General features: G+C 41.9%; 2 protein-coding genes across 6 annotated transcripts in view; one reads left to right on the plus strand and one right to left on the minus strand.

The window, feature by feature from the left end:
• Window positions 1-220: 220 nt before the first annotated feature.
• On the minus strand, window positions 221-1,996 carry LOC128144791 (uncharacterized). 5 transcript variants are annotated; one of them, XM_052794047.1, is made up of 3 exons: window positions 1,121-1,226; window positions 514-871; window positions 221-396 (listed from the first exon to the last, which is right to left on the minus strand). In XM_052794047.1, the coding sequence occupies exons 1-3, from the start codon at window positions 1,154-1,156 to the stop codon at window positions 221-223; spliced, it is 570 nt and encodes a 189-aa protein (XP_052650007.1). In that variant the 5' UTR covers window positions 1,157-1,226. The 5 variants fall into 5 exon arrangements, 3 of the variants coding, with proteins under 3 accessions (XP_052650007.1, XP_052650006.1, XP_052650005.1); XM_052794046.1 differs by lacking the exon at window positions 1,121-1,226 and adding an exon at window positions 1,883-1,996 and having other exon boundaries at window positions 221-871; XM_052794045.1 differs by having other exon boundaries at window positions 221-871.
• The window catches only part of ADAMTS5 (ADAM metallopeptidase with thrombospondin type 1 motif 5), a 47,542-nt gene continuing 24,234 nt past the window's right edge, over window positions 868-24,175 (plus strand). Inside the window, exons 1-2 of the mRNA XM_052794044.1 lie at window positions 868-2,108; window positions 13,608-13,740. Of these exons, the coding sequence (XP_052650004.1) occupies window positions 1,155-2,108; window positions 13,608-13,740 (1,087 nt within the window). The 5' untranslated portion in view covers window positions 868-1,154. The remainder of the gene's footprint in view (window positions 2,109-13,607; window positions 13,741-24,175) is intronic.

Consider the following 24,175-nt stretch of genomic DNA (forward strand, 5'->3'; position numbering starts at 1 on the left):
CAACCCCGGGTGACTCTGTGTCTTTAAGCGATGCGAGGGAAATCTTGCGTTTTTCACACACAAACATTGTTTCTCCCGGCCTCTCTCCCCTCCCCGGCTTCCTCTCGCACTTCCCCTCTCCTGCCTTCCTCTCTCCCGCTCCCTCTCCCTCCTTTTCTCCTCCCCCCGCAGCCCCCCCCCCCCCCTTTCCCCCACCCCTCAAGTTTCTCCCTCTGTCTGATTAAATGAGAAGGAAGTGTGGGAGTGGTGGTTTTGAAGCTCTCCCTTTAAGAGGCAGCCTGCAGTGACGAATTGTTGAAATTGCCATTGCAGGATGGCATTCCGCTATAAATTCATTGTTCCACCTCCTCTCATCTTCACATTTCTCTCCCTTCTCCTCTTGTTCACATCGACAGACTGGGGATAACAACAACAACAACAGAAAAGATACAGGGAGGGGGCTTTTACAAAAATCCGGGACGTTTTCCGCTTCTTGGGCTTTTTTTTTTTTTTTTTCCTTTTTAACCATCTCACCGGAGACGATCGAGGCGGGTTTTGGTGCCTGAATTTCTTCTCTCCCCTTCTCCTCCTTCTCTTCAAAACAAAAGGGGGCAAAAGAAGGAAAGGGAGCCCACCGGAGCCCGAGAAAGTGCCGAGTCGCAGCAGACCTGCCCCCTGCCCCTGCTGCTGCTGCTGCTGCTGCTGCTGCTGCTGGTGATGATCCGGTGACTACAGCAGAGAAGTGGAAGAGGTGTGGGAAGTGCTCAAACTTCTCTACTTGCAGGGTCCGAGCCTCCTCTCCTCCTTTTTCTCTCTCCCCCCCTTGCCTCCCCAGCAGCAGTGATTTGGGATTTTTTGCCTCCCCCTCCTTCCATGTGCTCCCGGCTCTTCCCTGCAGAGAAACACAAAGTTCACACGCGAGCGGCTTTTGTTGACGTTTTTTTTCACTCCCACTCCCACTTGACTCGAGTTTGGGAGGGAGAACTTTCTTTTAATTTTTGTTTTTCTTTTTTTTGTTTTTCTCCCCCTCCTTCCCCCTTCTCTCCTTCCCTTCACGACGTTGCTGCACTCCGCCGACCGGCTCTTCCCACCCCCCTCCCCAACTCTTGTTGTTATTATTATTACTACTACTAATTATCACCACCACTGTGGCCGCTCCTGACGGCGAGGCAAGCATGCTCCTCAAGCTGCTCTCCCTGCTGCTGGCCGCCGAGCTGCACCTCGCTCTGGCCCAGCCGCCGGCACCTGCCGACGACGGAGCGCCGCCGCCCCCCGCCGCCGCCGCCCCGCCGCCGCCACGGCCCCGGCCCCGGCCCGGCCCTCCCCCCGGGCCGCCCCACCGCCCCCCGCCGCCCCGCGGGGCCAGCGGCGTCGTGCGGCGCCTCGACCCGACCTACGCGGGGGGCGGCAAGGCGGGCTACGTCCTCTACGCCGGGGGCCAGCGCTTCCTCCTCGACCTGGAGCGCGACGAGGCGGTGGGGGCGCGGGCGCCGCGGGCCGGCGGGCCGCCGCGCTGCTACTACCGCGGCACGGTGGACGGCAGCCCGCGCTCCCTGGCCGTCTTCAACCTCTGCGGCGGCCTCGACGGCTTCTTCGCCTTGGGCCGCTCCCGCTACACCGTCAGGCCGGCGCGGCGCGGCGGGGAGGCGGCCGGCCCGCGGATCTACGGGGAGGGCCCGGCCCGCGCCCCGCACCTCTTCCGCAGGGACCGCTTCAGCTTCGAGACGGTGCCGGCCCGCACCAGCTGCGAGACCCGCGACCCGGCCGGGGCGGCGGCCGGGGACGGCCGGCGGCGGCGGCGGCGTCGCTCCGTCTCCCGGGCCCGGCAGGTGGAGCTGCTGCTGGTGGCCGACGCCTCCATGGTCCGCAAGTACGGGAAGGGGCTGCAGCACTACCTGCTCACCTTGGCCTCCATCGCCTCCCGGCTCTACGCCCACGCCAGCCTGGAGAACCACGTGCGGCTGGCCGTGGTGAAGGTGGTGGCCCTGGGGGAGAAGGAGAAGGGGCTGGAGGTCAACAGGAACGCCGCCACCACCCTCAAGAACTTCTGCAAGTGGCAGCACCAGCACAACCGCCTCGACGATGACCACGATGAGCACTATGACGCTGCCATCCTCTTCACCCGCGAGGTAGGCATCACCCTGACCGACAGCAACTTCGTGTCCCTCGAACGATGCGTGGTGGGGTGGCTGGGCTGCAGCGAGGCCAGCCCCGCGGCCCTCCAGCCACATTGCCCTGCTTTGCCTGGTGGTTGCCTCCCCGCTCACGTCTTCGGCCTTTCCATTGGGCTGCGCTGCGTCTCAGGGACTGGCATGCACACGCACAGCTGCCGGGGATGGAGGAGGGGTTGAAAACCTGTTTGCGTGTGCCCCCTCCCCTGCTAGGTCATCGCCACAGTGGGGACACAGTCATTGGTGCCAGTACGGCGCTAGGACACCTGCCAGGGTGGAGAGGTGGCAATTTGCCTGATCGGGGGACTCGGCTGGGGCCACCTAACTTAGCTGTGCTTGAGAGATGACGCTGTTCCATCTTTCCCAGTGAGATGTTTCACGCATAGCCCCTCTCTTTCTGGGGAGGTGGTCCAGGCAAAAAGGGCTGATAGCACTTCCCAGCCTAAATTAGTCCCCAAACAAACCTGCTAGTGAAAATGGTGGAGAACACCTTAAAAGTACACGCGACTTCCTTGTGGAGTGCATTGAGATGCTATTTCCAGCAAGAATAGCTCCACCACACTGGAAGCCAGCAGCACTTGTGGTTCAAGGGTAGGACGTAAATGCAAACCGCAGGTAAACAGAGCTGCAAATGTTGAGTGAGTTGGGCTGGTGGTAAGGGGATGCAGTCTCTTTCTCGTTCCCCGAGTGAAAAATGGGTGTCCTGATCAACTGTGGGTCAGATCCGGACAGTATTACCAATGCAGAGCTGTGCCTTGCTCCTTGTCTGGTTGCTAATTAATTGCATTGCCAGAGGTCGTTAAGGGACATTGCTGTAGTAGACATGTGGCCGAGTTTATGCAATGAAGTTCTGTAAGAATATCCCTTCAGCGGCTTGGGTTTGGTGTTTTCTTTTTTTCCCTTCTCCAAGTACGAAAAAAATAACTGCATGACTTTCCGTTCATTTGAGTTCTCCTACATCATAGGAGCCTGCCAAAAAGGATGCTTTGGATGGTTTGTGGAAGGAGTTGCTCCAGAAGGGGGAAAAAAAGCGCCTGGCTTGCTTTTATAGCTGTAAATAGTTGAAACATTAGGTTTTATGTCAGTCAGGCATCACTTGTACAGCAGGAGCCTTTTTTTGCAGTTTAAAGCCCATCGGTCCAATTTGCAAGCTTTCATTTTTTTATCATTATAATCTGAATGAAAGCAGGTTACCTAGGCTGGGTCAGAATGCTCTTGCTTTTTGCTATAAACATCCTTTCTAATGGCTTATTAATTAAGCCTGGGCCAGAATCCATCACTTCTCACTAAAGAGTGTTTTTCTCTGCCAGTATTCCCATGTATTTCCCTGGGATTTATTACAATTCAGAAACTCTTAGGGTGGCAGACTGTGAATCTTAACATCAATTATTAAGTTAATTTGGATTGAGATAGGATGTGAATTTAAAGTGCACTTGCTTTACAGATTCTTATCTGTAATTCTTTGCATGGATGACCTCCTGCCAGAATAAGAGTGTGCTGCTGCTAATCAGTAATCAACTTCCAAAGACTCCTGAGCAGTGCATCTTCCATGCATAGAGTTACTTCTTTTGGATGTAAGTAGTACCTAAACTAAACAAAATGTCACAGTTCCTGTGGTTTCCTTCCACTCTTAAGATGCAAATATTGCTTGCACTGTTACTTAGGGATGTAAATGCTTTGCAAGAAAAAAGCACAGGGTTCCGTTTTCTTGGTTTACATTTCAACACGTTTAACTATGGGATTAGCTCCTCAGTGCAGTTCAGTATAACTTAATCTGCTTTAATGATTTGCTGTGTGCACACGCACATTGTTTGGCATTACATTTCAGTATTTGACTCAATAGGAACAAGACTGTAGTTTCTTGCTACATGTGTTCATGATGTTCTTTGCAGGGACTGTGTGTGAGTCCACACGATTTTTATACGCTTACACTTGAAATGTCAACATGAATCTATTTACTCCTCTTGGAATGTAAACACAAAAAGGGTTAAAGGATGAAAAAGCAGTAGAGATGTTTCCTGGAGAAAACAGCCCCACTTTGAACTAAAGAGAGATTTTTTCCAGTTTAGCTTTTCAATGAGAGTGGCAGCAATTGGCAGGAGGATCCAACTTTTACAACTGTGTTTTGAATGTATGAAGTACGTTGCTTAGCTACTAGACGCCAAGCCATGGCTGCATGTTTTGATGGGCTCTGAATACCGTCATGCTAATTTTTGAACATCCAGTTGTCTTCTAAATGGCTTGTTTTTTAGGCATGGGGTAAATGTGTGAGGTTCATTTTCCATCTTTGTTTACTAACTGAGGCCACCTTGAACTTTGTGTCTCTGCGTCAACAGAATAATATTTGCAAATCATTTGTCAGCTGAATGCATGTCCTCAGCCGTATGTAACTGTTTATGTGTAGTTAGAATCTAAATTATGCATGCCTGATGCCATACAAGTCTCTAATATAATAATTATTTTCGTTCTGGAGCGACATTTACTTGGATGTTATTTTTGACACCAAAAGAGGCTCTCTGAAAACTCAAGCTTTACTTGAGTTCCTTGTAAAGGAAGAATCCCGTCAGAATTCAGCACCATTGCTTCCTCCTCTAATGTTGTCATTACTTGTTTGAAGATAAATTACTAACCACTGATGGACTAAGAGTGTGCTGGCAGCTCTCCCTTACTATAAAATTAGTACTGGCGGTTCAAATTATGATCATCATCGTCATTCATATTAGCAAGTACCTCCCATGCAAAAAGATTTTTAGAAGGAGATTTACTGATTCTGGATTAAAACATCCACTCACTTTCAGTCATAATCTGTATTTAATTTGATAAGGGCTTTAAAGCAATCATGCTGCAGAGCATAGTAAATAGTAAATAAATATGAACATGAGTTCAGTTTTGGGCGATACAGACAGCGTGTTAAAGCTGTTTTAAGGCTCTGTATTGCTTATCAGTAGTGGCAAGGACCATGTAACTATCCATTAGCTGCACTGAACCCTACTTTTACTCTGTAACTGCAAGGAAAACTACCGTAACGTGTCTGATCATTATTATCACCTATGTAGGAGATTGTGAAAACCTTTGGCGACACAGAAATTATCTACCACTAAACATTGCAGAACCTTAGTTGGGTTCCACAGTGATTATTTAAATTCCCAACACCTAATAAGTATATTTTCCCAGTGGTCTTAATCTCTCATTTTGACCCATGATGGCCAGTATCAAGCCTGACAGAGGTCTGACTTGTCAGTACCAAAAGGTAATCATTTTCTAATAAATCCCATGAGAGCTCTCATTAAGGCGGCTTGGCCTTAAACAACCTTAGAGAATACATGGGTCCCCTGCTGTTCGACTACTTTGTGGTTGAGTCCTTGACAGCAGCTGTAAATTTTTGGGCCGCAGGCATCCTCAGAGCATCCTTCGTGGAATATGGTGATGCAAGGATTCCATTATTTGGTGTCCAGGTGAGTCCTCTGCCCCATGCAGCAGTAGAGAAGTGGCTGTGTGGTGGGAAGGAGGAAGAGCTTGTAAAGCCCTCTTCTCTTGGAGATTAGCTCACTTGGTTCTCAATGGCAGTGAAGTCAACAGCAAATTTAGAATTTTAGACTTTTTTATTGTGAACAGTTTTTGGAAGCTGGAAACAGGTTATCTTCAGTCTTCAGGTTTTCGCAGGTGCAACAAAGTACTTGCCAGATTATTCATCACAGTACAAAAACATATCAGACGTGACTTGCAAACTGCACTTGAACTCAGGCTGTTCTTTTCCGAGGTCTAGCCTGCTCTGCAATTACCCTCTAGTATTCATCCAATCTATTTCATTAGTGACCCTTAGTTAAATTTCAAGTGAACTATTGAATGCATTTGGACAAAATCCAGTTCTCTTCCTTTCCTTTCCCCCCAATTCTGAATGATGTGAAAATTAAAACAGACACTTCTCACAGTAGATACAAGCAACAAGAGAAAGAAAAAATACTTTCCTAAGTGCTTGTTAGCATCATCCATGATAGTACCATCATGCCTGGCTCTAACAAAAAGTTCATATTAGAGCCAAAGGCCACTGTCCTGCCTTTTTCCACACAGTAATTATATGGGTCTTGTGTGTGTGATTTAGTTTAACTGTCAATCTGACAGTGCAGTTGAAATTTAACAGCAAGCTTTAGATTATCTTAGCTCTATAGATGATAATGTCATTGCATGGAGCACATGCTTTCTTTGGCTTTAGTTCCTTCTTTTTTCTTTTCTGTATTACCATCTTCACACAGTTATTATCCCATATTAGTAAAAAAGGTCACTGTACCAATGGTCAATAGAGTATATTTCACTAATGTTTATTATTATTATTATTTTGAAGAAATTATAATGTGATGTGTCTACCAGTTTTGTAGTGTTTTCACCAATTTTGTTGCAAATCTAATACATTTAGATAATGTGCCTGGGGAAAATAAAGTGGGACATAATTTGTGCAGGAGAAGTAGCATGATTCACGCTAATCTACAGATATGGCATGGTTTCCCCACAGAGGAACTACGGGTTAGGCAAGTTAAATTGAACATTTTTCCTTGTTCACCTATCACCAGTTTCATGACTGAAACTTTGCCCTTCCCCTCCCCATGCAGAATTCAAAAGCTTCATGTGCGTTTTTTCAATATTTTTAAATAATCTTTGATTTGCATAATGCTGCATTTTTTTTACATGCTTTAGGAAAGAAAGAAGTTTTGTTAATATGTACGTTCAGAGTATAAAAGCTTAATCCAGTTTAGGCTCTGTTTCTAATAGTTTGTTGCAGAGTGTCCTGGGATAACAAGTTCCTACCATCCTCATACCATATAAGGGGAGAATAAGAACATGCCTAAATATCCAGTCTGGTGAGGAGGTGGTTTCTGAAGCCAACAAATGTAGCATGCTGTGCTAAAGTTAGCCCAACAGGACATCACCCATGCATTGGGTTTTCTTGCATTTCACCTTACCTAGAATTCAGAGAGACAGCTCTGTACATTTGAGATTCAAATGCCCAAAACTTAGTCCTGAATTTAGCATATTAACCTGAAACGAAGATGACCTCAATTTTTAAGTTAAACTACTGGAGTAAAATATGTGACTTTTGTTTTGGTCAGTATGGCAGGTATCACCACTCCTGTTTTCCCAGAAAGATAACCAGGCTTTGGTCTTTTCTCTCAAAATACAGCCATGGGAGGACAAAGCAGTAACCCAGTGAGTCTGATGGGGGTCCTTCCTTGCTTCAGAGCAATGGCAAGGCCCTCTCCCTGGTGCCCTAACCTGGACATCCCCATGAGCGAGACCCACCAGTGTCTCAGGAAGAGGACTTTTCACAGCAGTCTTCCTCCAGGGCAGCCTTCCACCATTTTGGCTTGTAAAGTCTCCTTTTAAGTGTCATAGTATCGGTTGAGGGGTAAAGTAGACAATTCTCTAATTACTTTGTTCACCAGTTAGCCCTTATTTTTAATACCTTTTGTGGTCTTTTGTCTTGTGTCTTGTGCTCTTTTTGACTTCCAGACATCATGTGCTCCTGGGGTGATACCCGTAATACTCACTGTTTGTGTCAACCTTACTTTTCTCCACATGTGCTGTTCGGCGTTGCTGTGACATTAATAAACTTTCACCCACTTTGCAGAGTGGGGTGCGGGAAGGTGGATGTGTGGGTCCCAAATCGCACCTGACCCTGCCTTCCCTTCACAGGGCTGCAGTGGGAACGCTGCTGCAGGAAGTCGGAAAGTCATATTTAATTCCTTCCTCTGCTTGAGGGATTTTAGGTCTGTATCGCCCGCCTCCCAGGAGGGGTCCTTAACCGGTATGTTGTAAGCTGTTCCAGGTGTTAAGGAAACTTTCCACCGCTCTGACCAAAGCTATGTCACTGTTTAGCAAGTAATTTAAGATTCATATGGTGAGAAGGAGAGAAATCGTGACCTGAAGCCACTGACTGGAGCACACCGCTTAGAGCAAGGCAGTCTGGGTTCCCAAAGCACGGAGAGAAGACTGTTTCTGTAATTTACTAAAGGACTGTTCAGTGTAAAATATGGAAGCAGGCTGAGGAATAGGGACCAAAAATTAGGTCTCTTCATCAAGTGCCGTAAGCACTAACTGCAGCCTGGGTTAGGGAAACCTTTGGCACATGGGCTGCAACAGGAGGAGCCACAACTGCCTGCGTGCAAGGACACGGGCAGACCTTCACTGTAGACCATAGTCTGGCATAGACCATAGGGAACTCTACTGAGAAACGTGCTTCTAAGTATCCTCATCCCTGAAAGGAATTTAAGCGGGATCACCTTCTTATTGGGCAAAGGCTTTAACTGATGAGTCATTGTAAAGAAACCAGAAAAGCAAGCAAATAAACACACAGAGATGTAAAAGCTGTTGGCTGTACTTTAAAAAGGTGATGTGCAGCTGAGCCTGATAGAAAGCCTATTCCTGTTGGTTTCTCGTATGTGTGATCTGAGAACGTCTGTAGGCTTAGCTTCCCTTAGGGGCAAAGATGGAGAAACATTAAGCATCTCAACCCCAATCAAGCTTTAGTATAAACTAAGTGCTAAGCTGCCTAGGACTGTAAAACTGTGGCACTTTGAAGCCCATAAGGTCACAAACTGCAAGCCCTATGAAGGGTATGTAACTCAAAGACCAGAGGACGTGTGAGCCAATTTTGTTCTTCTGCCCTTACATTCCACCAAACTGTCTGCGTTGGTGCTTAAATGCTGTTTTGGAATCAGTCCACGGGATCTGGCCTAATATCAGGTTTCCCTAAACAGTTTATTGTTGTTTTTAAACCTACTGCACAAATCAAAGAATTTCAGGTAAAATAAGTTAACTGCTCCAGCAGGGAGCCACAACAGTTATCTTCATTCACAACAATGCCACGTATACGTGGCAAACAGCCAGCTGCTCTTGATGTACTTATGAATGCCAAGAAAACTTGGCCTTTAATAAGCTGTCTAATTAACTACTAGTCTTATGATGTACAGCTCAGTTTTCCGAAGTCATTCCTTTGCCAAAGCTTAAGGCTTAACATCTATTGCCTCCTGTGTAGCAAATGAATTTCTTAGTCGTTCTTCTATTTTGAAACCACTGTAATGCAGATCAAGGGCCAGACTCTGCATTCCTTCTTTAGAAATATCAAGAAACACTTAGGCTTCAAAGCTTCTGTTGCTATTTGGAGGCAATTACATGAGTATACAGATCTGAGTAAGCTATTAACTTTTTAAATAGAAGCCACACACCAGAGCGAAATAATCACTGGAAAGTGATTTTAAGTATCATGTGAGTCCCCGCTTTCTTAGTGCTTTAGTGGGAGTATGAAAAGTTGAGGAGACCCATGCAGATTTTTTAGATTGCATCATTCCATCAGGGCCTGGTTTTTAACAAAAAAAGATGATTTTCAAGGGAAATAGAAACTTTTAATGTATTCCCAGAAACTTTACTTCATAGAAGTCAGAGACTGCTTTCCAAGACTGCCCAGGAAACCTAAAAATATGGCTGTTGATGCTGGTAACAAATAATACATGGCCAGTACAGCTACAGGAGGTTTAAGTCAAAAGAAATTTTGCCATAAATACTTAAATCAGTGGAAGTGTAAACAGGTGTGATTTTCAGTAACGTCACTCAAAATCATGCTGTTGGGAAGGTCCATGTAGCTAGGGAATGGTGAGTTGACCTGATAGCAAACTTTTCAGAATATTTGTCTCAGAGATGCCACTTGATAGGCTTCAATTATGTATATGGTATATACTATGTAATTCTATGAATAGAAATATATTAAAGTTCAAATCATGCAGAGGCAAGAGAATAAAGAATAAATGAGACTGTGAGTTGAGAACATAATGCAGCTGAGTCTTCAAGTAATCTGCCGAATTGACAATCTGATTATTGACAATGTCAGCAGCTTAAAAAAAGCATCCTCATGCAGTCACTGAGGACTGAACTCTGCAAGGAAAACCAGAAGGCTCAGCACATGCTTTCTCTTCAAAGCATAGCCAACGCGTGCCTTGCTCTAGCAGCAGATGGGCAACCCGTAGACATCCCTCCCCAATAACAGCTTCGTACTAAGAAGCTAACGCCAGAAAATATTTCCTGTCCTTGTTTCCAAGATCCTTTACAAGCTTCCTCCACTGCTGCCCAGCTGGGATTTGGTAGGTGGCTGCAGGGCTCCCCACATCGCCTTGCTCAGACTGGGGAGGCAGCGCAGATGTGGTTGCGGAGCTGGCTGAAGGGAATGGGGCTTTACTGCATCACTGTCCACCGCGTTCCGACCACAGTGCGGTCACTCTCCTCTCTTCTTTACAGGGATTGTTGGCCCCACACCATCTGAGGACAGCTGTTTTCCAGCTGTCCGTGGGGTGTTGGAGGAGCTTGGTAATTTTACAGAAAAGCAATTTTCTGTTTTCTGCTGTGGGATTTCCTAGGAGCAACCTTGAAGTAATACAGCCCTTCAAGAAATTCATTTTATCTGACCCGAAGTTAAGGTATTTCATAAAGAAAGCATGAAGCCTGCTTTGTTTTGTCTAGACAACTGTCATGCAAATGAGCACTGCCTTGAAAGTTACTAGCGGGGTGCTGAGATGTATGGGTATGTGTCATACTCTGGGAAATGAAGGAAGTGCAGGAACAGAGGTTTGATGAAGTGACTGGATTTCTGAGGAAAACCCGGGCATGCACTGTGGTGCAATGTCAGTAACACGTAACATATGAAAGATAACCAAACATTGCTATGTCCATTAGTGCTTGCATATGTACGTAGCTATTTTTTTGATGTCTAATGAAGGTTGTATAACACAGTCCCGTGCATAGCTTTCAAAATTTTGAGGGTGGGATTACTAACCAGCCAAGAGTCAGAAGAGCTGCTTACAGTTAACATCCCTGTCGTAATTTTCCATACTCGACGCATCCCATCGGAAGTAACTCTAAGGAAGTTTATGAGGTTGCCTGCTTAGAAAGATTGTATTCTTTTAATTATGCTTGCGTCATCAAATCCAGAGAATCATTGTGAGGTCTGGTTGCGTCTGCTGGTGTAGCTTCATAGCCGTATCACTGGCGTAGCTTCCTCTTGTATGCAAATGGAAATAAATCATGCACTGGCATAAAACATCTGTGTGCTGATATAATTGTGCCCACACTGGGAGCAGTACTGATGTAAGTATCTACATAATGATGACTACCAAATACAAGCAAAGACCAAGCGACACAGAATCTGCATGCAGCAACAAGGCCTGAATTAATGCATTTTATACTACTACTGGCACTGTCAACCTGAGAGTAATTTAGACCTCCTCCAGTAAGCTGCTTTCTGTCTGATTTATGTGCTCTTTGGTACTTGTGTAAGAATTTCAGTTCAACTGCTCGTGTGGATTCAGTTCAAATTGCACTAGTATAAAGGTATCTTACTTCCTACACAGCTTACAATCATTTATTTAGACTGATTATATCACCAAGAAAAGGTATTTTTATTGGTACTACGCACATGCATTTTTTCTGAGTTTTCTTACTCATGCTGCTGTAGGTAAACCACTTACAGTTACATTTACGTAGAGTCTATGTAAAATGTACCCTTAGACTGAAAGGGTGAGATTCAGAAGTGGTACATAAAGGGCTGAATGGATATGAACCCAAGCAAAAGTAATAGGAGTTTAAGGATTGTATCTTCCTTGTTGAATCTGCCACAGATGTTTGATGCTAGACTAACATGACCTCACTCAGGGCCTCTTCCAACATTGGTCCAGAGATGCTGAAAATGATATAAAGTTTATTTGCCTAAATACAACTGGAAAAAAATTTATTTTCATTTAAAGTACTTGAAAATGAGCATCCTTATTCTGTACCTTCCTGTAAGCCATGCAAAGTCGGGAGAACTAATTGGATGTCAACGGTGGGAGCCAGTGGGGTTAGAGAGAAAATTGTCTGCATAATATCTGCATTACTACAGAACAGAAGTTTTTCTTAAACCATGGATTATACCTGTGAAAATCTGGGAATCAAAATACTTCTGAACTTTATTCCTTCTCTTCTTGTGAGGCTGTTTTGTTCATTGGTACTGCGGCATTTAAATCCTGACATTAAGTAGCACCAAGAGTGCGCTCACCAAAAAGAGTTCCCAGACACCTGGAAACCAGAACTGATCCCGAAATTCTTGCTCCATATATGTAATATTGCTATGTAATTTCAGCTTGAAAATTTCTTTATTTCATCTTGGAGAAAAAAATACAGGTTTTTTTGTAAAGAGATGCTCTGTCACATTATCTGTGAACTCCATGTGTTTTTCTTTGACTTCAGTGGCATTTGAATCCAGTGCATTTTCAAGTTTGCCTAAATTTGAAACTATTATAATCAGTGAACATTGTTGACCTGAAGCTTCATATGGGATATCTGTTATTCAGATGGATTAATTATGAAAGGCTTCATAAAAGAAAGTCATTATAAAAGGAGATCTGAAGGGAAGAAAAGTCTTGAAAATGAAAGGAAGAAAGGTACTCTTTGATCATTTTGATAATAACATTTGATAATACTGTCACGCCTTGAAAATGATGATTTCATTCAACCACAATGAAATGTTGAAGTGTTCCAAATAGCATGGTACCTACTTTTCCTTCTCAACCACAAGATCATATATATGTACATTCAGACTAGTATTCTTCCCTCTACTTCAGCAGAAGCACTGAAAAGTTACTGCTGATGATTAAAACACTATGTCTGACCAAAGCTGCCTTCATCATTATCATCATTATCATTATCATTATCATTATCATTCTGGAACGGAAAGAAAAAACCTAACGATACCTGCATGGTTTTTGGAGACACCCCATATCTACAAGTAGGAAACATGGTCAAGTTGTTGCACTAGTAAGACTAGGAATCAAGGGATTTTACACTCTGTCATATCACTGACTTTTTAAGCAACCTCTGAGAATTGCTTAAATACTTGGTATATTGGGTAATACATCATTGTACTACTTGACAGATGTGACATGAGGTTTAATATATAACAATCTCATTTCTTTAAGAGCAAGTATAAGACTTGCCTTTGGAAAAGGAAGGTGATCTCTGGTTCAAGGACTGATCAGGAATCTGAAGCTTTCTCTCTGTGCCTTGGTTCACTTGTAAATAAAGACAGTATTCTGGTTTTGTTGTCAGTGAAGAAATGCTTCTACAGCATGTGTTTTGAGTACCTAACTCAATGCAAGTTTGAGCCTCTGTATGCATTGCAGAAATACAAATTGAAAAATAATTAATTACAGAACGTATCCAAATCCTGTTAAAGTCAATGAAAATACTCCCACTGACTTTACCGGAGTGGGATTGGGCCATTGTGCTTTTAAACTGCATTGTCATCTTTAGATGGAAACTTATACTGATGTTTTTATGCAGGTTCTCCTGTTTGTAAAGGGCTGGTGACTTTAACCTGTTGTTACCTATGGGTGTAAAAATTTATTTTAATGATTTTTTTTTTCTTTCCTTCCTGGGCAGGATTTATGTGGGCATCATTCATGTGATACTCTGGGAATGGCAGACGTTGGGACCATATGCTCTCCTGAGCGCAGCTGTGCAGTGATTGAAGATGACGGCCTCCATGCAGCTTTTACAGTGGCTCACGAAATTGGTATGCAGTGCCTTTTCTGTTCCCTTGCCAAATCAAACACTTGTAACAGCTGCATTAGTAACCAAAATACTTCGCAATTAATTCCAGATTTCCCCTGTTCCAGATACTCACTTGGGGATTAAGGCTGTATACATACGCACTTCAGGGTTAACTAATAAGGGATCAGAAGGCAAGTGAAGGCATACAGTAGGTGTTTCCTTTCTGACAATGTCGTTTCTAAGCAGTAGTTGAAGTGAAAATTCAAAGGCTACTGCTACTGTCCAAAGATGTTAATATGTGTCCCTCCTGAGAAAGCATTTGGCCCATCTATTGTAATTCATATGCATTTAGTGCATACACAGTGGAAAATAACTCACCTTTTTGAACTACTTGCATGCTCTACTTTTACAAAACTTTTTCTTGGGAGAATGTATTACCTGCAGAGGAAGGCTTTTGTGGAAAAAAACAGAATTCTGATCTTTTTCTAAGTATATGGAAATTCCACCTTTATGGTAAAATATTGTACTAATGTGAATCCTGAAATAAGTGAAATAGTATTTAGGTGATAAAGGTTTGATCAAAAAAACTCTAACTGTGTTTCAGTTTCCACCTCAGTGGGCAGCAATTTAATGTAGGACCCTTACATGTACCCTTTTCAAGATTTAAGGATTTAAGGTAGAATTAGTGACAGAAGAAAGTCCGTATTCTGGGAGATTACATCTGTCATGATATATTCCTTCAGAGAGACTGCTGCCGTCTTGATTGTTTTTAATTTACTTATGTTTTGTGAGCTGTATTCACTGGAAATACGTTCGGTATGAGGGCTATTCACTTTGGTGAGTGAAGAGCGATTTAAAAGTGGAGAACGTGCCTTTTTTTTTTTTTTCTTAACATTCTTGGAAGGCAATAACAAGGAAAGGAGAACATTCAGAGAGAGCCAATTGCTGAATTGCCTTGTATCTCATGCCAAACCAAAGTAAAGTTTGCTTTGGGAGTATCATTGCAGTAGTTCAATTTTCAAGTAGCTAGCAGGTACAGCCCAAGAGTTGTGTGCCATACATATATATCTGGCTCAGCAGCCAGAGGTCACCAAGTATGAAAAAGCTGCTGGCATGTCAGTGACCTGACCCTTCAATGATTAGTGAACCTAACCCTACTGCTCTTATGGTGCTACATATAAATGAAATCAGTAGTGGCTGGAGAGGAATCGTGTTGCATGGAAACATAAAATGTTGTGGCAGAATGAGTCCCCAAACCAGAAATTTTATTTTAACAAACAAGAATATAATTATAAAAGAAAAAGCCCTCTGAAATCACTAATTCAGAGCATTTGGAGATAAGTACAGCAATACATCAAATACAACTTTACATCAGATGAATTTAGTGGCATCAAACCTGGATGCTGTGAAGCTAATGACCCATCACGAACCTAGTCTAGAAATGGGACAAGCAGATAGATTGGCAAACTTAGCCTGTCACTCAAAGGCCAGTCTGCTAGAGGGGCTGTTTGTCTCTTCTTGCATCCAGAAGTGATGCTTACTGCTGAAGGTTAGTGGGCATTGGTGAGGTTGGATGAGGGAGCTTCTTGTGATGCCAGTGTTAATATATCTGGTGTGTGAAGAGGTAAGTAATGTGTCTTGACTACCATTTATCAGCAATAAATACATGTTTAGATAGGTTAAAAATGAAAGAACATAGATTAGTAAAGATAGGGATGAACAGTAAATATACATATTATTACATTAAATTCCACACAAAGAAAATGTAAACAAAAGTGAATTATTTTTAGTGATCTAGGAGCACATTTTTGAAAAAGAGCCATTTCCATACCTAGACGTTTACAGGAATCTGTAAAAGCTATAATTTTCAATGTAAAAAAGGCATGAATTGAAATGAATAAATAAGTACCCTAATGGACAAAAAAACCTCTAGTTTGAGGTTGTTTAAAATAACATCCCTTTTTTTTCTCCTCACCATAAGATTTTAGGAAAGGAGGGGTGTCAAGTCACAGAATGATCTTTGTGTGTGTGGCCTGAAGTGGGAGAAGTTGAGAAGAAAACACAGCTAAAATTGCTTGAGTACTTACATCAAATTAAAGGTCAAAAAAGGATGAAAAATAAAAGTGTGGCATGGGTACCCTTTAGTTAAGCACTTTGGGGAAAACCTTGCTTTATTTTATTTGGAGACCAGATTTCTTCCTACATTTCAGAAGTCTTAAAGTTCCCCCTGTCCTGTGGGTAGGGTATAGCTTTAATTTTACAGTGGCTTGGTTATTTGGCGGAATTCACCTGGCAACAGAGGAGATGCCCTGCAAGACAGAGGGGATGCTAAGGGCTCTAAGCCTAAGATGCTCCTTTCTGTCAGTAGGAAGAGCAAGGTGAGCCACTAAGTGAATCAGAGTCACCATCTGCAGTTTTTTAAATAACCCTGCTGCATGTGCATGGGTAGCAGATGCAGCATCATTAACATGGACTTGATCTGGAGAATGGCTGTGTCCTCACTTTGACTTCCAAGGGGATCTGAATGCTCTTGTTTCCTCTCTGAAGGATCCAAGAGCATTTTTGAGGATCGGATTCTTTCTCTGGAAGGCAACCAAAGTAAATGGAACTGCAGCTCAACCAAACAGGACGATGCACGACCCAGGGGCTCAGGTTGGATATGTGCATAGGAAGCTAAAAAGCAGCCTGCTACAGAATAAAGCCTGCCACTTCTGTTGCCAGGGTTTCTACTACATTATGTCTTAGATGTTTATTTTATTTCTTTCAGATAAAATAGATGGATTTTGACCAGTGGTTTTTGAGGGGGAGAGTATGAATGAGCAGCAATAACAGGCAAAATCTCCAAAGAGCTGTAAACGAGAGCACAGAAAGAAATAGATGCAACCAAATTCTTAGTACAACTGATGAGCTGACAATAAGAGGTGGAGATCCATATGTAAAGATTGATGAGGTAGGACCTGAATCTTGTCCTACTTGTATGCAGGAAAATCAGGAATCATTTGTCTCCAATGTCAAATGCAGAAAATTAGGATAAAGCAACAAAAAACAGGAGGAAACCTTGTAACTTTGAATGTGATAATCCAGTTTCTCCTCAGAACAAAGGGAAGCAGTGCTAATAGCATAAATGTTATTTTTAAATCATAGCCTGTCAAGACATCCAGCCGCTAATGGTAAATCCATATATGGTTATTTTCTAGCAGGGAACATGTTGCTATCAGTTTGGATAGCAGTAGCTTTGCTGTCATAAAAATAGCCTGCTGGATTCTTGCCTGAAATCATCAGTTCAGCTCCATGTTGTGGCATATGGGTGTCTTTTTTGACTTTAAGCAACTCCTTCAGCTATGCCTCCATAGCTTTGCAGGGATATCTGAGCTAGTTTAGGCACAGTATGTAGACATTATCTAAGTCTTTGTTATCATCAGCCTACTATTGGTAAAAAAATGATGCTTCCTTACTTCATGCCCTGCTTCACAGAGATATCTGGAGAAAAGCATTGAAGAACCTATGATTGCTCATAATCTCAACGTTTATTTAATGTTTTTCATAGGTCAGCACTAACATATTGCTTCTCCATATATCTTTATTAAAATAACCATCAGGAAACAAAAATAACTAGATTCTTACTCTAATACTCTGTACTTTTGGGTTGGAGATTTGTCGCTTTTACAGTGTTGAATTATAAGCCAACCTGTGCATCCCATGAAGATAAGCATGATCCAACATCACCAGCAGACAGAGTCAATCAATTTAAGGTTACGTTTAACATCTCTTGCAATGGGATATATCCAGTATGTGACAATTCCTTGGTTAGTAGCCTGGTGTTGCATTTTGTGATGCCGTCATGGTCAGAAGTTTCTGCTGTCTTTGGCTCCTCCTATGCTGGAGTCCCGCATGCTTCAGTACAGACAGCCCACCATCCTAAAGGGTTTGTCATCTACAAGAACAAAATGAGAAGAGTTCAAGAGGAAATAAGTGGAGGTACTACTCGTTTTATCAATAGGTAATTTCCCCAAATCACAAAGGAAGTCTCAGGGAAAGCCAAGGATTAAACTTGTCTCTTGAATTTCGATCTAGTCCTTAAATACAAAAGCATCCTTCCTGCAGTCTTTAAGCAGTCAAAGCTCCAGTTTAGTTCAGTGAGAGTTACATGGGTCTAATAACTTAAATTATATGTATCTTTATTCTTTCCATCAATCTTGAAGAACTTTTTTTTAAGAGGAGGTGCAGAGAACACGCTGCCTTTTTGCTCAGTGGTAATGTTCATTTGACCTTTTGCAAAGTTCTTAGTTCTCTGTTATGCAGCCATGCTGGCATGCTATTACTCTTTCTATCCTCCTGAGTAATATGGTTTACTGATGTTCTTTCCAAGTATTTTATTTTTAGAATATAGCTTTAAAATTGCTACATGGAACTAATTAAACCTCTGTTCATTAGTTTTCTTTTATCTTTTACATGTGACTTTAGAGAAGGGAAGGCCAAAGTGGGGCATAAAAGCAGTCTTCAAATATATTAAAAAAATCATTGCAAAACTTTACGTAATAAATCATTCTCCATGTCCACCTGGGACAGCACAAGGGGTAATGGCCTTAAATTGCAGCAAGGGAGATTTACTTTAAGCATTAGCCAAGATCATCTAACCAGAAGGACAGTTAAGGGCAGGAATGAATTGCTTGGGGAGGCTGTGAAATCTCCGTTACTGGAGGTTCGCAGGACCTGGCTTGCTAAAACAGCTGTGGCTTAGGGGATGCTGATCCTACCCTAGGGCAGAGGGATGCACAAGATGGCTTTTCAAGGTCTCCTCTCAGCCTCATTTTCTATGGTTATGTGAAGTTATCAGAACTTCTTCCACAGCTATACTGTGTAACACCTAAAATCAAGGAACTGTACAGAAAACAAAACTAGAAAATAGCGTGTTTAATACCAAATCTTTTTCAGCATGCCATCATTCGGTGGCATCTGCCACCACTGAGGACAAAAATATCACATGGGCTGTCAGCAAAGTGTAGTGCTTTATTAGCAAGCATAATTTTATGTAAAAAAGCCATTTTAGAAGTAAGGTACCACTCCTGGGGTCCCTACTCAAGTGGTTCACTGAAATACATCAAAATACAATTTTGATGAATTCTGAGTGGATTGAAAGTATTTATTCAGAGCCTGAGCCTGTATTTGAGTTGTAGGCCTCTGTAGAAAGAGGGCCATGTCTACCAGGTCTAACCTATGTAACCTTTATAGCAAACTGTATGATTCTGACCCTTCTTCAGAAAAAACTGAAACCAAGAACAGTGTGTAGGATATTTAAACGGTAGTCTTGCTTTTGATGTCCATAGAAGAGTCAAAAAATACTCTCATTCCATATTTTACCACATATTCATTTTGTATACACTCAAAGGTAACTAATAGTCATCTTTTCTTTTCCACTGCTGAACATGTAGCCCTTTGATTTCAAGGCTGTCAAGATAAAGCAGATAAAGACAAGCTTCAGACTTGACAGGTACAAATCTCTTGTAGCCTTTCATTTAAAGGGGGATACATTGCCAAGGGCACAGAATCTCATAGGCACATGAAAAAACGGTGAACGTTGTCTGACTTTCATATTATGTTTCCCTCATGACAGACAAAGTTTAGGCAAATATCCAGGTAATCATAATTAGGCAGATTTGCTTTCTTAAAACAACAAAAAAGAGAGAGAGACAGTACACTCATCCAAGTCTTCTCTGATGACATACATTAGCAAAATTGCTTGATTCCTTCTCTTTGAACCTTTTTCAAAGTTCTATCTAAACTTCCGCTTGCAAAAGCTCTTAAATTAAGCCCTCTTGAACGTAATCCCCTTTGGTTAAGAGAAAAGATGGGCAGTCAAAGCTGAGCCTTCACAAGAGGTGAAGAGTGGGGCAGAAAATTTAACTGATGCTTCAAAAAACAAACGTCAGCGGTACAAAAGGTGGCTGGTTAAAATTTGGGGTAAAAATTCTTGGCTTGCCCAACAATATTTTTATTAATTTATAATGTTATGTGTAATATGTAATTTTTCCACCTGCAGCACAGATGGTGCTTAAAACAAACCTTTTTTATTGAAGCCGAGACAGTTAGTATGGAAGAGTGGAGAGATGGAAGCGGGAAATTGATATGATGTAGAAAAATTGAATCCTCAGTTTCTGAATATGCTTGAGCTTTTCTTTATCTACCACGTACTTTTAAGTCTGAGTAGACTGGGCATCTTTGCCTTCTTAACATGAAGTGATTCTGACAGAGCAGTGAGGAGATGGAGGGCTAAGTTCTCAACCAGAGAATTCAGGAAGTGACTCAGACACAGCCTGAGTTTTCAGAAGTTTTCTGGAGTTGTGCTGATCTTTGTGTACATGTAACCTCATGAAGAATTAGATTAAACAAGTGCTATACTTCGAAAAACTGCTATGGATCCTGAAACATCATAACTTAAAGCCAAATACATAGAGTGAAATACCAATATCTCTGCAACCATAAGGGAATTGAGAATGAAATTGTGTTTTGCCTTTGTTTCAGAACAATTATTATAAAAAATTATTTTAGGGACATAGTTTAGTGGTGGACTTGGCAATGTTAGGTTTACGGTTGGACTCAATGATCTTTAAGGTCTTTTCCAACCTAAATGATTCTATGATTCTATGATTCTAAAAGAAGTCCACTTCAGCTGTGTGTGCCTGAACCCTCAGTCTTCTAGATCGCAGGGGAAAGTAGGGATTACTTTTCCACCTTGGCAGGTAAATACTACCGATATGATCATGTAGTTTTTGTGTGGAAAGTACTTGTGGTACAGAGAGGAAGGCAGAATTACCCAATAAACAGGCAGCAGGCAATGCAGTTTTTCATTCTTGCTCTATCTATTCTCCCAGAGTTCGTTCATTTACCATAAGCTGCCATGAACTCTGTTCTTTGAAAGTTGCTCTGAGTTGGACAGATGTGAAATGGGTGTCACCATCTCCCACTTTTTCATTAAAATTAAGATTTATCTTCTACATGCCCCATTAATTAGCACAGCAGATATAGCGTGGACCTCCAAGACCACATCTTTTTAATGATTATTTGAGTCTATGTGGACATAGTGGTTTCTGATTGCCTAGTCCGCATTGCCTGGACAGAATCTTCCCTGCAAATTGTCTGATGGGGGTTGATGTATCTGTGATCTCCCACAGAAGTCTGTTATAACAAGCCGTTTCAGCAGAAGTTTGTTTTGTGTAAAGTCTGCAGGACTGGTGTATGAATGTCTGATTGTGGCTTTTTTTTATGTCTGCTTCTGAAAAGAAGCTGCACTTCAGACTATTGTTTCATTCAGTCTGAAGAACTCTTTTAAGCCAGAAATATTAAAAAGAGCCTCTGGGCTGGAGATTGAGAAGAGAGAGTGATTTTTTTTTTCCTTTTTCTTTCATAAGTGATGGATAGCAGTCAAAGAAAAGAAAATTGGAAGGAAAGTTCAAGTATTAAGAAAGAGGAATAGCCAGTTTTATATTCTATGCATGTTTTTTGTAAGCTTGTGTGTTTCAAAACACTTCTGTTTTATAAAAAAAGAACTTTATTAATCATTATTGCTTAGGTCCATAATTTTTTATGCAAAATTCCCATGACTTCAAGAGGATTTCTGAGTGATATCAGTATGCAGTTCTTAACGAGGAGTCAAGTACTCTCACAAGTTAGAAAAACAGTACATGCAGAAAGAAACAGTTTTATTTTAAAAGAGTTACTGCATGCAATCTTCGTTTAGCAAAGGAGAGACTGAGAGGCTCATGCAGAAGGTATGAGCTGGCGATTGCACGAAGGAATGTTGAGCCATTCAGGAGCTTCGTGAATCCTGATCCTGTGAGAGCCAGTGACTCACTGGGTAACCTTGGGCAACTCACTTGACCTTCTTTTGTACCCCAGTCATCCCCACTGAAAATTAGGTGAAAGGCACGACCTCACTGAAAAACACATGCTTCATCGGAGCTGAGCTTTTCTAAGAAAACAAATTACAATGCTTGCAGCATTTTTTAGCATGCTGTGTCACTTTGCATGTGTCCTGTGGTCAAATTCAGTGCAAGAGCTGTACTTTGACATGCTCTTCAGTTCAAGCACTAGACATCTGTGTATGTCCATAAACACAGTTGTTGGGGTTTTTTCCAGAACAGCCACCACAATTTGTGTTTTAGCAAAAGCTGGGTTTTACTTGCTGTACACTGGGGATGCTTTTTGTTTTCTTTATTCCTATGCTTGAGATACCAGTGGAAAATAAATTAGATTAGAGTAATTTTTGCATGCTGTTCACTCAGAGAACCTCTACAGATAGTCTGGCAACATATTTTAAGAAAATCCAGAAATATCCAAACTTCTGTTTTGCTTCCCAGCACTCCTGGGGAGAAAATAGCTGCAGTGCAATGTGCTTCACCACACATCCAACATAGCTCTGATGCATTCCTGATTTGCCTTCAGATCTCTTTGTGTCCTGATATTTAGAGAGGATGTAAATTTTAGCTGACTTGTCATAATTGCTTTGGAGTATTCCCACCTTGTATTAGGAATATTCACCCCATTTCTACAAGGTGTAGGAATTCTTTTTGAATCCATTTGGGGTATTATTTCCTGTTGGGCTGTAACAGGTGTTGGCCTTCAGTAGTTGTTGGGGTAGGGAAGCTTGTGCATTGCAAGGTCCACTATCAGGAATGCAGACAGTGCAGCTGAGCTGGGATCCAGGGGCTGATGACTGCTGTTGACTCCTTCATTTCTTGCTTCAGCATCTAAACAGACCGAGCTGTGCTGAGAGCCCCTTGTAGATGATGCTCCAAAATATACTAGGGTCCAAAGTCTGCAGGTTGCTTTCATACTGCTTTCAACAGTTTACTGATGTAATCACGCTTTGTCTCACCTCAAGGGGAGAAACAAGGCTGTGAGAAAAGGCTGTCAGTCCGTTTAGGTGGTTGGTCTTTTTGCTGTTTGGGAAGGAACCAATTTACAAGAAGGCTAGCTCCTCTTCACTTGCATGAGGGTAAACCCTGCCTCCTCGCCATCTGTTTCTTTTACCATTTTGTGCATTCCTACAGCATAACTTAACTAAACACCATCCTGCTGGTAAAATTATATTATGTCATTTTCACTCAGTGGGAACTGTCAACAGCAGTAAGATGCTTCATTAAGTAGAAAACATCAGATGATCTACTAACCCATTCTCAATCAGTCATCATTTTACACAGCTGCTGGGAGCCTTTTTTTTAATTTTTTCAATAGCCTGGTTTGAAGTTCATAGTAGTACAAAATGGTGTGGTGCTAAAATTGGCATTGTTTTTAAAAGCCTTCTTTATAAGATTGGTGTTCCTTAAGTCTTCGCTTTTGCCCAAAGCTTTCTCTGGAATTACACTTACATACAGGATGTATGTACATACTCCACCAGTAAATGCCAGAAACCACCTTAATGTCCTGAGCAATATGTGATAATACCAGCATGTTCATGCATGCGAGGGGGGGAGCAGACTTTTCAAGTAGGAAGGGAAGTGTTTTAATTCTTTAAATTTAATTTTTTTTTATTAATTCTTTTTATTAACTCTTTAATTCCTTCTTTAATTCTTGATGCAAAAGGACAAAGGCCACAGATGTAGAAGTACTTTGTTGCTCTCACTTCTGTGCTAAAAAGAGCATACCTTAGCTAGGCAGTACTTAGAGACTACAGATTGCTGTGATATTTTGAATTTTGATTATTTTTAATGAAATGCAAAAACAGTTTTAAGAGTCATTGGAAGTTTCTCATATGCTTTTATCTGTTTTAAGTCTGGTCAGAATGCCTTAAAAGGCAAAGTTAGGACAGAGAGAGATTTAGGTTGTGATAAGAATTAGGAATTTTAGTTCCATAAAATTATTTGAAAGTTGTATTCACAGTGTTTGTAAGCACGCATACAAAGTTAACTGGCAAATCGTTATAACTGGCAAATCGGTATGGAGAGCTAGAATCCATATATTTAATGCTATAAAATTATCCTCACTAACGTCACTGGTGGCTAATTTAGAAGCTCAGATACCAACAATCAGAACTATATGTTTTGGAAATTATTTGCTACTTACTACTTCTTTCCTTGTCATGACTTTTTAAAATTATTTTTGAAAAATTTAAAAATAACAAGAGAGATTCACAAATACTTGGGGAAGCTTCTCCTCAAAAACCTGAAGGCTGCCAAGTAAGTGACTTAGTTCTCATCATGCATTAGAACAATGGCCTGATTTAATATGACAAAGTAGACACTGTTAATGAGGTATGTCCTCAGTTCACCCCATTTATCACTGTAAAGTATAGAAGTTATGCTGCACTCTAATTAAAGGTGAAGCCAGTAGCTTGACACTTTCCAGAAGATGACCCTGTTTCAGTTTCCTGTGCTTTTGCCAAAGCGTTTGGGATGAAATGTTCTGTGCTGAATAGTTGCCTGAGCAGCATTTCATTTATTTACTCTGAACTTCTCCAC

This window comes from Harpia harpyja, chromosome 8 (assembly GCF_026419915.1).
Source record: "Harpia harpyja isolate bHarHar1 chromosome 8, bHarHar1 primary haplotype, whole genome shotgun sequence".
In the NCBI taxonomy this organism is placed as follows: domain Eukaryota; kingdom Metazoa; phylum Chordata; class Aves; order Accipitriformes; family Accipitridae; genus Harpia; species Harpia harpyja.

Excerpts from the sequence above, each read along its gene's own strand:
- LOC128144791 (XM_052794045.1), bottom strand. The coding sequence starts at position 1,156 with ATGCTTGCCTCGCCGTCAGGAGCGGCCACAGTGGTG. Across the intron at positions 872-1,120 it reads CAGGAGCGGCCACAGTGGTG|GGAAGAGCCGGGAGCACATG; the intron begins GTGATAATTAGT and ends GTTTCTCTGCAG.